The 14,929-nt window shown below is 41.6% G+C and overlaps 1 protein-coding gene across 4 annotated transcripts in view; it reads right to left on the minus strand.

The window, feature by feature from the left end:
- Positions 1-14,929, minus strand: part of LOC135164204 (uncharacterized) — a 79,179-nt gene that overhangs the window by 19,607 nt on the left and 44,643 nt on the right. Inside the window, exons 1-2 of one of the 4 annotated variants that reach the window (XM_064124344.1) lie at positions 12,163-12,620; positions 11,693-11,830 (exon numbers count right to left, since the gene is read on the minus strand). The exons of 2 other annotated variants lie outside the window; for them this stretch is intronic. In XM_064124344.1, coding sequence (XP_063980414.1) covers positions 11,693-11,708 — 16 coding nt within the window. In that variant the 5' untranslated portion in view covers positions 11,709-11,830; positions 12,163-12,620. Of the gene's footprint in view, positions 1-11,692; positions 11,831-12,143; positions 12,621-14,929 lie in introns of those variants that run through there. One more of the 4 variants, XM_064124345.1, reaches the window with a different exon arrangement.

A 14,929-nucleotide genomic window follows, 5' to 3' on the forward strand; every position in this document is an offset into this window, starting at 1 on the left:
GCTGTTGGCAACACACACGGTATCATGTAATACCACGGGACAACGATAATCATTGTATACTGTGATATTCCAGACTCGATATACTGGATATGTTTCTGGCCGCTGTGAACGTCATGTGCACAGGCACAATGTATTGGTTACGTGTGCACAGTTTGGTACTGGCGTTAGCCCGTCTGGACGAACTAGATCGTCTATGTGTCTATCCAAGCATGTATAATACAGGTAATAGGTACGTCAATTCCAGAGAAATTGCACACCGTCGATTCCTAATCCGCATGTAAATCTGCGTCTTCCCATATGAACTTACCCCCCAAAATTGATTCGGGGATTATATTGTGTACCTTGAGAGAGTGGGGTACAAACGTCTTTGGAACAAAGAGAATCTGATTTCCAAGGACAGGGTAGAACAATGTTCGAGATGGGATGATTCACAATCCTTTCGTAACATCTGGTAGCAATACACAATGTGAAATGACATCCCAGGAATTTCCCGGAATGACAATGAAACACTTTCCTATTACAATTAAAATTATTCCACGCTCTAGACAGATATGAATATGCAACCCCAGTTTTATGTACATCCAAGGGTATTGGAGCACTGGCTATTTTTCTTCTGCCAATATGCTACCACAATCTAACCCAATTTTAACAATTCATTCATAGAAAATTATCAAGACAAAATAGGTTATCTTTTTTATTCAAATAGCGGTTGAAATATTGCTACATTCTAATGATACCACTGATAACCTCTGACCTCATGAAATTTCAAAGCTCGTGTTGAAATCTGTGCGCGAGTTTTACGATTGTTTTCAATAAAAGCAAATGATTTTCCCAATTTAATCGAATAGGATTACTATTTTTCTCCCCCGGTTTTAACAACGCTGATCAACATGTGTCTTCCACAGCAATTGAAGAGCTCACAATGACATTTTCCATTCTACACCAACGTTAGTACCTCCCACAGCATTCCATCAGCATTAGTAAATAATACCCCGATAAAGAGTTGGCATTATCGAAAAAAGTGTCACGCTCGATGCTCACTGGAATTTTTCGTAATGGATTTTTTAATGCACTCATGTATTGCCAGTGATGTCTGTATGGGTGGATAGATTAGTGTGAGTTTAACACCATTTAATTCTAGGCGGAATTGAACACCGATTCACCTCAAATCCAAACGAATACATATTTTCTTGTTAGGCATGAAAATGACGCTTATCAGTATTGCAACGTAACCATTCAATTATAATAAATCCTAATGTCAAATACGCGATTGTGGTAATCTATTACGAGAAACGATAATTAATAAGATGCACACATCGGCCTCTGACTATCGTGGCCCATAATGTGTGAGTATGTATAGTATATATACACATGCATAATCGAATGTCATGTGGGCTCTGCGGTTACAAACCAACCAGTCACGGGTGGAAATAGCAGGGGAGAGAGAAAAATTGGCAATTGTGGTAGGGGCAGGAGAACGAGATACCTCAGGGATGAGGATAATAATGACTGTGCAAGTGCTGATAATGGAAACGATCATTATAATGGCGTCAGAGTTCCGAGAGTGGTGAGTCTGTTTTGATACAACCGTGAGCCAATTCTCGTGATGTTGAGAGATCTCATTTTTCCCCTTCACTCGTGAAAAAAAAAAAGTAATTGTCAACGCTGTTATTATCTCTTCTTCGACATTATTTTCGTTTAGTTCTTTCGCTTTGTTGGTACTTTCATACCGGAAATTTTAACAGCCAGAATGTCGTTTTCATCTTCATATAGACCGCAACAAGGGAATGATAAAAAAAAATAGTGGTCATTATCAGTTTATACGGTAGATACTATTCAGTGCATGGAGGAAAATATTCAATAAAAATTACATGTCCTTTCCGTTATTCCAGCAGCAAAATGTGGTTACTAGAAATTTTGCGGTCACGTCAGTTTTACTTTAAATTTATTTTCATCCGACGTCCTCGGGAAAAATTACGATAGTGTTACTTTAATTTTCTGTGGATTACCTAGTTTTTAATTAACCCAATTTGGAAATTAGAGGCTAACATTGTCGTACTGATAACACACGCAACGAAAAAAATTTCTAAATAATTCAATTAATTTCAAGTATTTTTAAACGCGAATTTTTGTCCGATTTGATTCATCTTCTGAGCTATGTAATGGTGGATTTCGCAGTGTAATGCGTACCACGTGCGGCATCCCATACCGCATGTCGCAAACTAGACAATTGACCGTCAATATCTTCACCGCGCGTAACTAGGAAAATGTAACTGGAATTCCAATGTCGACTAGACCATCCGGGATTTTTCAATGTAAATTCTAGTTTATTAATCTGACGTCCCGCAGGCCAGTTTCTCAACATGAAAAAAAATACTAACTGCAATGGTAACTCAAAAAATGAATACTAAATCATTTCTAACATATGGAAGATGTCGGAAAGGAGGAAAAAAAGCTCCTCGTGTCTTTCAAGTTTGTTATGTGCAATGAAGTGAAATGGAGCTGAACATCATTGTCAACATTCGTCTCTGGCTCGCGGCAATTGTGCAAAGAAAGCCAGGTGGAAAAGGTGATTTTTCTTATTGAAAGACCGAAGGTCACAGATGTCGGGGGAAAAAACCTTACAAATTACGTGTAGATCTATCCCTTCCAAATCGCTTGAATTTTAATTTAAATCGCCCAGTCCGGCTACCACAAACTCAGCTCGATGTAGTCCCAGCAAAAGCTGAGTGAATTTATGTTAGTTCTGAGGGGAAAATAGGTAGAGAAAAGGACTGGAAGGAACAATGCTCGAGCCCGGAGTCATCCTAGAAGGATGTCGAGTAAAAATAGAGGTTGGTTATGTCCTTGTGCCCTGTCGTCTGCCACGTGCGATCCCTCTTTCATAATTTCTTTTTCCGTCCTCCAGAAGTCTGTATTCTCGTTCTTCCTCCCACTCTTCTGCTCCACATGCCCATTCTATCATTCTCCCTTGTCCTACTCCCTCTATCCTCCTTTCACGCCGCTATTTATAACGCACATTCGTTCTGAATGCTTTTCCGGAGTGTGACGCGAGGCCAATAATTAACGTTGCATTAATCTTTCATTAATGCCTGTAAATTTACGAATCAAGTTTTCTTTTCTCTCTCACCGTTCTGTCCTACAAACACTTGACCACAAATAAATAAATTCATCATAACCCCAATGACATCGCAGAATTTAATTCTATTCTTGCGAAATATTTTGTTCCATAAACAAAATAGTCATTGGCAACAGAGAAAATGAACTACAATCAAATAAATTTGTCGGATTTTTCATGAAATAAATAGAAAGCAAAAATCAATTTCATACTCGTCTGAGTGTTTGTGCTTTAAAAAAAAACATTATTATGGACTAGAATTCTGAGAAGTGTGAGACATGGCCTTTAGGTTTGATTTTAAGTATGTAAACAAAGCGGAATAAATAAGACTCTTTGAGAACACGTGACTAAAATATCCAGGGTGTTGTTTCCCTTTGTAAGTCTACTTATTTCTTCTAAGGAATTCGTACAGAGCGGATGTCTCTTCCAAGCATAACTATTGAAGTTACATAATAAAGTAAAGAAAAGTTTCCAATTAGTCCCAGTTTTATTATTTTAGATAATCCACTTCCAATAGAATAACACAAACTACTGTCTAATTCTCCAGCCAGACCTAACCGTCAATAAAAACCTCATTCTTCTCCAAATTCATCCCCCAGATCTGATACCATCGCACCCCCTTATAATTGCATCAAGAAAACCTCCCCCAATGCACCTCTGTCTCTTCAAATGGCACTACCCGTTCCATCGCCAGTCCACGTGTTCTACCCTTCGCTCATGTATTCCCCAGCCCGGTGGCTCATCCCCACAAATTTCTGCTCCTCCATTTAACGCTATATTTACAGCCCCCGTTGATTCCATTCGCTTTTCCGGATGACCCCGACCCCCCCATCCCCGTAACTCCTCTCGCAGCTGCAAAAGCCAGTGAGCAAGGGAGTCTTGCAGCCTCGACCAAGACTCAGTTTCCAGACCTCTTGGAGTACACACGCTCTTTCTTCCTCCATCCGGCGGGCGTACGGTCGAACGAGCCGAAAGAATCGATACCTAATGCTCTCCACCCGTCGCTTTCAAGAGCCTTGCCCGCCTGCCAAAGGGTCTCCAAACCACCCCTCATCCCTCTCAAGCCGCCTTTGCCACCCACTGAGAGCCACCCCTTCGCTCCTTCTTCATCCACAGTCCACCAAATATTTCGCATCCACCGAAAGCCTCCCCCTCGTCTATTTTGTGGATACTTCCGAATGTCACCAACGAAAGAAAGGAATCGCTGTATCCGCATTGCATATTGATTTATTCGAGATATAAAACCTCCCCATGAGGAATTGTAGATAAAGATGCGTAATACGTGAGTCATGATGACACATGGAGGATGGTTTTATGGTCGGGGGAGGAATGATTGTGATTAAAATAAAAAAAAAAAAGGAGATGAATTTTAATTGCATGCTAATTCCGTAAAAATGATGTTAAAGAGTGGATATGAGAGGGTGAAGAATGAGGTAGGGCCTCATCGAGGCTAATTTCACTGTTTTTCCACGGTAGAGCACTCCTGCGGTATGATCATCGACAGCGAGACGACGTACGGAGGGCAGTGTTGCCCCGGGAATCGATCGTCGCACGTGCCAGAAGAGTAGACGTGTTCGTTGAACTCTCTCTCCCCCAGATCTCTTGCATCCCCTTATACACCTCTCACCTTCTCTCATTTTTCCAGCCGTCTCTCCCTCTCGGTCACCCCCCTGCGCCTGATTCCACGTCTCAACTCATTGACGTAAAAAAATGAGCGAAAAAAAAAAAGCGGCGAGGGAGACTCCATTCGCAGATAGGAGAACAGTGGCGAAAAAAAAAAATAGGGAGATTCTAGACGACGAGAATAGTGAGAGACATTCGGAACGAGTTTTATGACACTCGGTGATGCGCTTATAGCTCCTGACGGGTTGGACGTAGTTGGTTAGGTGCTCGAGGTAAGTGAAAAAGATTGCGGTTTACGAGGTGTGTGAGCGGGAGCATTTTCGTCATGAGCAGAGGAGAGAGAGACCTCCTTTCGGTTGGCCGAGCGCGTCTGGAGGGACAGGAGTCGTAGTGAAGAAGAAAAAAAAAATGAGGGAATGAGAGCAACGAGAAGATGGGGAGCAAATGGCTATACCACAGGGGGTGAGGGAGAAAAAATGCAAAGGTGAAAAGTAAATTAAACTTGAGTCGAGTGGAATAAGTTTGTGTTTCATAACAAAAGTCTCCGGGGGGAAAACATAAACCAATGATGAAAACTGTGTCATTCGAAAGTTTATGAAATTGTGCTGGTGGTTTTGTGGAGAATGAGTCGTCAACACCCTGTTCCCCTCAGTCTTCATCGTAATCCGAGGGCATGGCAATAACCGAGATAAAATTAAAACTCTATTCATCTGATTATCCCGAGTAGAGCCATTAATCTCCATTCAACGAACATCAAAATTATTACAGAACTATTGATCATATCCATGAGCGTGTAAAACCACCGTGAAATCGATCAACGAAGATATTCTCTGGTATTAATGATTCCCCAGGAATGAAATCAATTTCCCTTCCCGGAAGTATCAATAAACATAGGGAATAAATTTTTATTCCCTGCGTCTGTTCTTTCCCGTAAATACCGAAGCGAAAAAATCTGGTGGGAAAAATACGAAAGAGGCCATTACTCTACTGTACGAAATAGGGTAACTCTGGAAATGTTCTTTTTAGCGCCATTTAAATGCCAACTATCGATTCCCCGAGCCAATCGCAGATCGCATCCCTCCTCCCTTCTTTTATTTTCAACATCGGCCATTTTTATCATCACTTGCATTCATCCTCACAACCCCCTCACCACTACCTCGTACACCCACATATTTCCCTTCAACTCTCATAGCCATCATATTCCTCCATTTTACAATCCTTGCCGGAAGCCCTTCTATGTCGTCGCTTGCGTGACTTTTCTCCTTCCGATGGAAACACACTTGCGTTCAAAAGCCGTCGGAGAAACTACAGACTGCAAATCCCGGAGCATTTGAAATCACCATCGACTTGTCGAGTAGTACTTGTGGCTTTTACCCCGATTCGATTACTCAGAATAAGAGAAAAATAATAATAATAGAAAGATGAAAAAAAAATCTAAATTGTGAGATAGAGAATGAATGGAAAAGGGAAGAAGATATGAATTTATATTCTATAAGGTTATGATTTTAAACTAATGCACTCGATTGCCAGTAATTTACTCCCTTCTCCTAAGCCCTCCGCCTCGTCCCTCCATACGTGGGCGGGAACAAAATCACACGGTGAATAAGCCTACTTCCATGACCATTACCTCCAGGATACAAGGACTACATCGCTAGAATTGCCCAAGGAGAAAAAATAAATAATAAAAAGACATAACCGTAGAAAATAATATCTTTGAAATGAAAAATTATTAAAAAATGTAAAATAAAAAGGTGTTTTTTATTCTCTATTTTTTTTTAATGCGTGCATGGTAATCCCTAGAAGGCGAAAGACGTGCATTGCGTGTTAGCATTTTCCTCCGATGAGACGAGGAGACAGCCGAGAGAGGAGAGGATGGATAGGCGGAGCCTCCGAGATTCACCGGGCCTTTGACTCCTTCACTCCTCTCTCTTTCTCTTCCACTCATTTCATCTTTCTTTTTTCCCTATGACCATGATACGAGCCTCCTTGAAACGAATGCCAAGTACACCCGCACATTTTTGTATTCTCCATAACTGTATTTCACAAGCCCTCCCTCTACCCTCTTGTCCGTGCGCCCAACAAATATACTCTCTACTGGATATGAACCGTGCGTTCAGAAAACTGGAAAATCCCATCCAACAATATCATGTGACGTCGCACAATATGGAAGATTATATAAATGACCGTCTTGAAAAAAAAAAAGAAAAAAAAACTCGAGAATTATTTGCACTCAAACAGAATCATTTTTTTTCCCCATTTTAAAACACGATCCACTTCATGCTAATGACTCGCTATTCTGTCCTTCGTGTGAGCTCTGGCAGAAGGTAAATATTGAACTATTTAAGCATCATATCGCTCTCTCAAACTTGTAAAACTTGAGAGTCATGGCTATGAACTAATGTTCTCGGTTCAACTAGTCAAGATACATCTTGGGAGCTACAACGCCAGTGGCCAGACCATGTTGCCACGTCTCCTGTACCGATGATGGTCATCATCCACCGAGAAAGAGTAACTCGTCGTTCTCGTGTCGACCTTCGATTCGAGAAGGTTGAAATTATTCAATGCAACTCAAGTCCCAGTTTCTCATAAAATACCCATTAACTCAGCATTAAAATTCGGAGCTACAGGGGATGACAAAAAAACGTATAAGAGTCAAGAGAAAAAAAAAAATTTATTTAAACCTTCAACCCAAGTGGGTCCCCAAAGTGGGCACCGTTGCCACGCCTCATCGGGCCCCGTGTAAATAAGACGTGACCAAGCAGCGTCGCACGTTTCGGCTAACGTGGTTGGCACTCGGATTATTCCGATGCAACAATCTTCCCTTTTTCTTGTACCACTCTTGTACGCAAAGCAACATGGAGAACAAGAGTGGTTCGGTGAATATGAACACCACTCGAAGCATTGCCCTCTTAGTGCTTCGACACTCCAAACAAAAGGCTCTCGAAAAATTCGGAATTTCTAACGTGTGAATAAAGAATTTCCTTTTCAAATGAAAAATATCCTTGGACTTTGTCGCGTACATTATAACCGACATTCCTGTGGATTCCGGGTTTATACCGTGTCATGCCGTCCAACCCGTCGCCACTTCCACTTATGGCCGTGTAACAGACACGCGGGGATTTTCTACTGCATTACTTGTACACCCTGAGGGCATATGATAGTTGTAGGACTGGGTGTTAGATGAGCGTTTCAATGGTTTTACTCGGCCGTACTTGAGGAACGGAGGGAGGAGGAGATTTGTACCGAGGAGATGATACAATGTTAGAGTTAAAGACGCTAAAACTATCGAGAATGAGAAAATCCATGGAATTTCACGATCATCATATTTTCCGGGGTTGAAACTGAACTTGGATTTAAAACTTTTAAAAAGCACTGTGGTTTAACGAAATTATCGAGCGAAAAACAAGTTCGGGGTCATTGGACTGGCGACCTACACCCCTAGACAACTCAACTAATTTCCACTCCATAATCCAGCTGACAGCCCAGTGAAATCCTCCAGTGTTCCACAAGTTTTCCCCGGGTATAAATAAAATTCAATTCTACTTCCAGTCGGTTTATTCACAATATCCCTGCAATTAATCAGGCAAACTGGGCTGTCATAATCCACCGAGGGTGAAACTCCCCCCCACCGACACTATCGTGATACCCTCTAAATAGTCCCTAAATATCCACCCCTCAGAATAAACCCGCAAAAATCATCAAGCCCCCCCCCTTCTCTCCACCCATGGTAACAAGTGCCCTCATCTCCATATTCCTCTTAATTATCGCATTACTCTCCTGCGCTTGACAATGGAAAATCACACCACGGCCATGTTGCTGCTCTCAAGTACCTACACCCATCTGCACACACTCTGTACCTCTCTTATGATGGCATGAAGTAAGGGGAGGGGGGGGCGGGGGCACTTGTCACGACAAAGGAGTCAAATAACGGGGGGTCTGCGTTGACATCGGCCATATTAGTTTTGACCGTCAGTGAAGCATGGAAGAAACGAAGAAAAAAATACGACCCCACTGAGTTGTAAAAGAGAAAAGGGAGGGCATTTGCTAATCTCTTTCCCTTCTGAAGGCACTCCAGGCACCCCTCATTTCCTCGGGGTTTTATGTGAAACAGCCGTGGATTATAGGGGAATATGCGGGGGGGGGGGGGGGGGGGCTACTGTGACATTTGGGGGGAGAGAAGACTTCCTAATCGAGACGCGGAACCCGTACATGGATTCTTCAAAGAAAAAATTGAGGATGTTCTCTTGGTATGTGTCAACCAATCGATCGATTTTAATTGATGAATGCACATGTGGTGGTTTTTATCCCCTTGGCCGTAATCTCTCCCCTACCATCAGCTCCTTTGGGCTCCTGTGATCTGTATACCGGTTTCCTCGTTCTTAACGAAACAAAGGTCGTTTGAAGGTCGAACGCCCCCGGGGAGAGGGGAAAAAAATGAGCAGCAGTGAGTCATTACGAAAATGATCCTCTGCCTTTTTCCATTTTTGTTATCAGTCTAACTCTCTACACTCTTTCACGAATTTTCTACCCTAATTTTAATTTACCACAGCTATGTAATTATCAGGTGACTAGTGGCTACTTCCGTTGTCACGCGATATTCCAGAATTGCGTTTTACTATTTTCTACGTGTTTTTTTTACTGCGGTGATGGTGATAGTGGTGCGTGAGAATACAATGGTCCTAGGAGGATTAAATCTATTTCCTGCTCGGTATTTTACTTCTCATGGGCACTTCTTTATTTATGTCACATACAGTGGAGTAGCTTTCGTGACCTCCTCGAGACGTCCGCGGATTTCCGAAATCTCTCTTAGTCTCCCACGACTTCAATCGTTGAGCTCCATCGGGCTCGTGGAGCACCAGGGTAAAAATCAATTATTATTTTTCGGTAATTGAGCTGTCAGCAACAGTAGATAAATTTTTCCGTCAATTAGTCATTGTTGAGCATTAAAAAATTCCGATAAAGCAGTCCAGCGTTTGTAACGGTGAAGTTCCAGGTGTTTTTTCGCCCTCACAACGGTGCAACCGAAATTTAATATCGCGATAAAATCGACCTTGTAGCACATGGAGTCGCTTATAAAACAGATTATGCGCCAATTTTACGACACGAATTCTCAACATGTTGAACTGAATTTATACACAAGATAAACAGACACCAGAGAGTAACTGCTTGAACCAATAAAAAAAATAAAAAGCGAATGTACCACCGAAGGACACTTCCATGAAATAAACAAACGATAAAACGTGTAAATTTATCACAGTCTACGTGTGGAAGGAAAACTTATCAAACCGATAATACCGCCGACACGTCGACAATTTTCGTCGCATAGAAATCGATTTAAGTTTGAAGAGAGAAAGGTCTGGAATCCTTTTTGGTGCACTCTCCAGCTCGTTTGGGCTCGGTCCAAGTGCACTCGTCGATCGAGCCCCTTCAAGCATTCGGGGAGGATTGTGAAAAAATTCTGGGGTAAAACTAGACAAAAGTGTAACAAAAAGGAGTAAAAATTTGTTCAGCAACAAATCAACAAAATTCAAGTTCCAAAATAAAAGAAACAAATGAAATAAAAAGTAAAACATCTCCATGAAATTTCGATGCGCCACAGTAAATACTTTGTAATTAGTCTCTAGAGTCGTTAAGCCCTGGGATCTGGTTTAATTTACGACGGGTCTCTTTTACGCAACCCAGAGGCCGGCATCAATGTCTGTGTCTCAGAGTGAGAGTCTGTGTTGGAGGGACGCAATGAAATAAACGCTGGCATACGTCTATATATTAGCACCCGATGAAAGCGAGTCTTTCTGAAGTGAATCTTGCAGTTGAAAATCGCAAATTTCCACCCACTTCTCCCCGCCCTCATCATCACAATCGCAGTATCACTGCTAGATCATATTCATTCCCTACCACCCCTTCGTCTTACCCATGAGACTGCAGAAACCTGCGCGATCGTAAAAAATGAGACCCTCAAAGAAAAAACTAACAAAATATACAGAATACATATAATCCATACATAAAAAGAGAAAAAGAGAACAACCGCACGATTCGCATTGGTCTGTACGTTTTACGCTTCGTTACAGGAGACCGAATAGGTGGAGCAGGCGAAAAGGGAGGAGATTAGAGGGGGAAATCGAAGCAAAGATTTTACGATGGCCTCCTCAAACTCACTAGTAAGCTGATACTCCAGCTTCTCCTATTTTTCTACCGACTGACCTCCCCCGCAAGACGATATCCCCCCCCATAAAAAAGACGGAAGAAAAAACAATGAAGAGAGACGCAAAATTTTCACAGAAAGCGTGGTTAAAGCGATTTAGCCAGTACAAGATCTAATTCTAGGGGGAGAAAATATGTGAGGCTTCAAGGATCTCGGAAACCCGGAAACGATACTGAGTACAATATTACATGGATGTCAGCCGATATTCTGTTCAAAAACGAGACACTCGACGGCAACAGCTGCGTTTCAATTTGACGGCATGCAGGCCCACCGCCCATTCGAAATAGACAAAAAAAAAATTGAACTGAGAGAGACGGTGAAATTGGAATAAAGGAGACCCGCATATATCGCGTGACTCGATTCCAGCGCAATCGACAACAATATGGTTGTAGAGCTGTAACTACTTTGTATCGTATGATCTCGTTGTTTATCATAAGGGAATATACAGTTTTAATTTTAACGCGACTTTCGGGGGAAGGATATCAGAATAATGTAGTGTAATTGCTCGTGTCATCAGACTCACGGGGGCTTTCGTCTTATCGCTTGACATGAAATATCGTTGGAATTATGAATAAAGGGAGATGTTGTATCTCGTGATCGTTAAGCCAAGTCAAATATGAATAAATTGCGACTGCACAGGGTGAGTATTATTGAGCGTCGTTATATTCACGGTTGCTGGCTCTTCATTATCCTTTTGAATAAATTCGCAATCGTAAAAATACGGAGAAAAAGAGGGGGATGTAGCTTACCACTTATTCTCCTCATTTCGCCGCCTGGTTATCTCCGCACAAATTGGCGGCGTGGCGGCGTAAAGACAGCTCACGTTGATTCAACAATATGACGTTTGTAGCGAATAAATACCATAGCAAAATTTCAACAACACAAATCTGTAATCAAGTGGAATGAGAGGATAAATACGTTAGTGGACTATCAATTGGGTTCGTTCGAGAGTAATTGAATTTCGAATGTTTTCTTTCCGTCGAGACAGCCGGAGAAAATTCCAATACCGTTGGACAATTCACAGTGTACGGCTCCAATGATCGTCGAACTTCGGGAATAAACAAATGTCGACAATTTGTTTTGGCCCGAGCTGCTTTCGATAATTATTGGAGACGAAGAGGTCGTTGTCCGAGGTGCTCCTTCAGTTTTGAAATCTCCAACTGCCTCGACGCTACTATTTTCATTTAACTGATTCTTAACTGAGCTCAGAGGTAGTTACATTTTTAACATGAAGAAACTTCACTCCCTTTGTTCGAACCGGATATTTATCTTATTCCACTTCACTTCAGATAAACTTCTCCCGATAATTGTTAAACTATCACCTGCGCTGTATTGCAATAATATTACAAAATATGAGACGAGTTCCGCGCGCCATGCTTCAACGACACAACAGGACGCCGTAACTGCAGGACGCCGATACACAGTTCAAAAAAAAAAACAAAAAACTACACGACTTATATTTTTAAAAAACAAATGGTCAATCACTGAACCTCAAATATCCGTTAACCAGGGCAAAACACAACCGTCCATTTTGCAATGTTTTATTGTTGATAATTCCGGTGAATTTAATCGCGTTACTACGGGTTTTTTATAAGAACGCCAAAGGCCACACGTCGACGCGTAAAGGTGCACAACGTACGATAGACAGAGTTCCGCACGGTCGCCTGAGCACTACTACTGGTTCTTAGTGCTGCCAACCACCGCCAGAGCGCCCGGGCGGGTCCATTGTCCCCCTACCCCTTCCACCCGGCCACCATGCGTACAACTCCCACCACGAGCTCCACACCGTGTAAAATATTTCCCCACTACTACTATCAACTGTAACCACCGGCTTCTTCCACCACGCGCCAGGCACAAAGAAAGTCTACAACTATTTTATCAGTGGTAAAAAAGAATGTACGTACTTGTAAATTTTAAGTTCTCTTGGCCGTTATGGAGACGGGAGTATTCGAAATTTTTCCGCCTTTGGAAAGTTCAGAACTCAGTCACTGCCCTCAACTTTTTTCTAGAGAGTTGAATTTATTTTTAAAGTTTATGGAGCAGAAAAAATCATTCATGTTTTCAGGCTTCAACGATTTTTTTATTCTCCTTTTTGTTGAGAAAGAGGAAAAATTGATGGAACGCTTGAAATCAATGTATTAAATATTGTTATGATATTTCTATGATTCCAACTGTTTATTAAATTGTTAGACTCTCTCCTCATACGAATCACTATTTTCCTGGAGCAATAGATGACGGAGAATCACTCGGATTTAAACAGATAAATAGTCTTGAACATGCGAAGTTCATCTTCATCTGGGAACAATTCACAGCTCATTGTTCCATCCTGCCCTTAATTCAGGGAAAGGACAAATCCATAATTTTCAAAGTTTCTAGAGTAGAAGATATCGTTTACATGTGAGGCTGTCAAGTTCTGGACTGCTTTGAACTTTTTTTTACGCTTTTCTTTACCTCGGTGATCAAGGGAAAAAATAACGGTATCACGTTACGATGCAAATGCGCTCGCAAACAGATGAATATCGATTGAATATGGGTTTTCCAGCCGAGTTAATTCAACAATAATCACAGCAAAATGACAAAATAACTATGAAGTTTTTTTTCCTGCTCAGGATTGCCATTAATTCCTGGCAGAATAACCGGAAAATTATAGTACTTTAGTATCACCGGTCGCCTTATTACTTTGTTAGATTGTCCGTGATTTTCATAGAAACGAGTTAAAAGACTCCTTTATCCACCATACCTGGGATGACTTATATTTATTACTCAATTCCGGGCATGAAGGTCACATTGGTGGGTAACGTACTCATCCACCGTGCATCCAATCGCCCTCTCCCAACCTGATGTACATATCTGGAGACCCCTCCCCCCCTGGCAGTGCGTTTAAACGAGATAATGCCGCGAGTCAAATATAGGGGAACGATTAGATAAGGACTAGAGACCTGTGTGAATAAACTGGATAAAAAGTCACCAAAAAAACTTGGCGAGTAAGACATACAGACGAGAAAAACTGCCAGTTATAAAAATTCACTTTAATTTCCCCAGATTTTGTGAAATAAATAATTCATCATATCGCATTAGACTTTATAATCTTTTAAACATTTGACAAATGTTCTCCAACGATTTAAAGTCATGATTCGAATGTAGACCTCCTATGGGGTTGTTACAACATTTTTTCTTGTTGAAAAAAACTCATGAAGAACAAAAAATTTCACGCGGAATATGACATGCGTATTTTTTTATTTAAAAAAACAGGAAAGAAATTTGGTGAAAATGAAAATGTGCCAAATAAATCCCCCACGTCCCCAAGACCCTGTTGGAATGAATGTGTGTACCACTCGGCGTTAGTCTGGCTGATTGGACGCCGGGGCTTTAGTACAATGGCTCTAATTAACATCAATTACTGTTGGGGTCCAGTTTAGTATTAAGCTTGTAGCCGGTCACTAGCGCTGAGTGTGAGCAGTGAAACTAAAAAAAAAGACGTTGTTTAGCACTTAGTGGTGGCCAATGTGTGTGTACAAGCCACTGTGGCAGAGGCTATTGTGATGGCAGTTAAACCGATGATGTACAATACTACTCAAATGCACCTCGTTCAACCCTTCCGATAGACGCCAATTGTTTAATCCTATTTTACTTCGGTAACTTTTTCAAATGCCGATGGGGGAGGACGACGGGCCCGGGTTGAAAGCCTAGCCACAGTGATGACACTTTCCACGTGTGCTAATGTATGTGTGTTTACTCGACGAGTAACTTAACAACTTTGAATACATAATGAGGCGTTAATTGGAAGGCTTCTTCGCCACGTATCCTCATTAAAAAAAGGAGGCAAGAGGAATCAAGTGAAACGGGGAGGGGTATGCATTTGGTATGTGGAGACAAAGTAGAAAAACCTACGATAAATGAAAAAAAAGGGAAAGACTTACAAACCACACAACATCCTTCCAAGCAAAAAAGAAGCAAATAATTATGAAGGACTTGAAGCCCCCTGT

Source organism: Diachasmimorpha longicaudata, chromosome 7 (assembly GCF_034640455.1).
Source record: "Diachasmimorpha longicaudata isolate KC_UGA_2023 chromosome 7, iyDiaLong2, whole genome shotgun sequence".
NCBI classification, from domain to species: domain Eukaryota; kingdom Metazoa; phylum Arthropoda; class Insecta; order Hymenoptera; family Braconidae; genus Diachasmimorpha; species Diachasmimorpha longicaudata.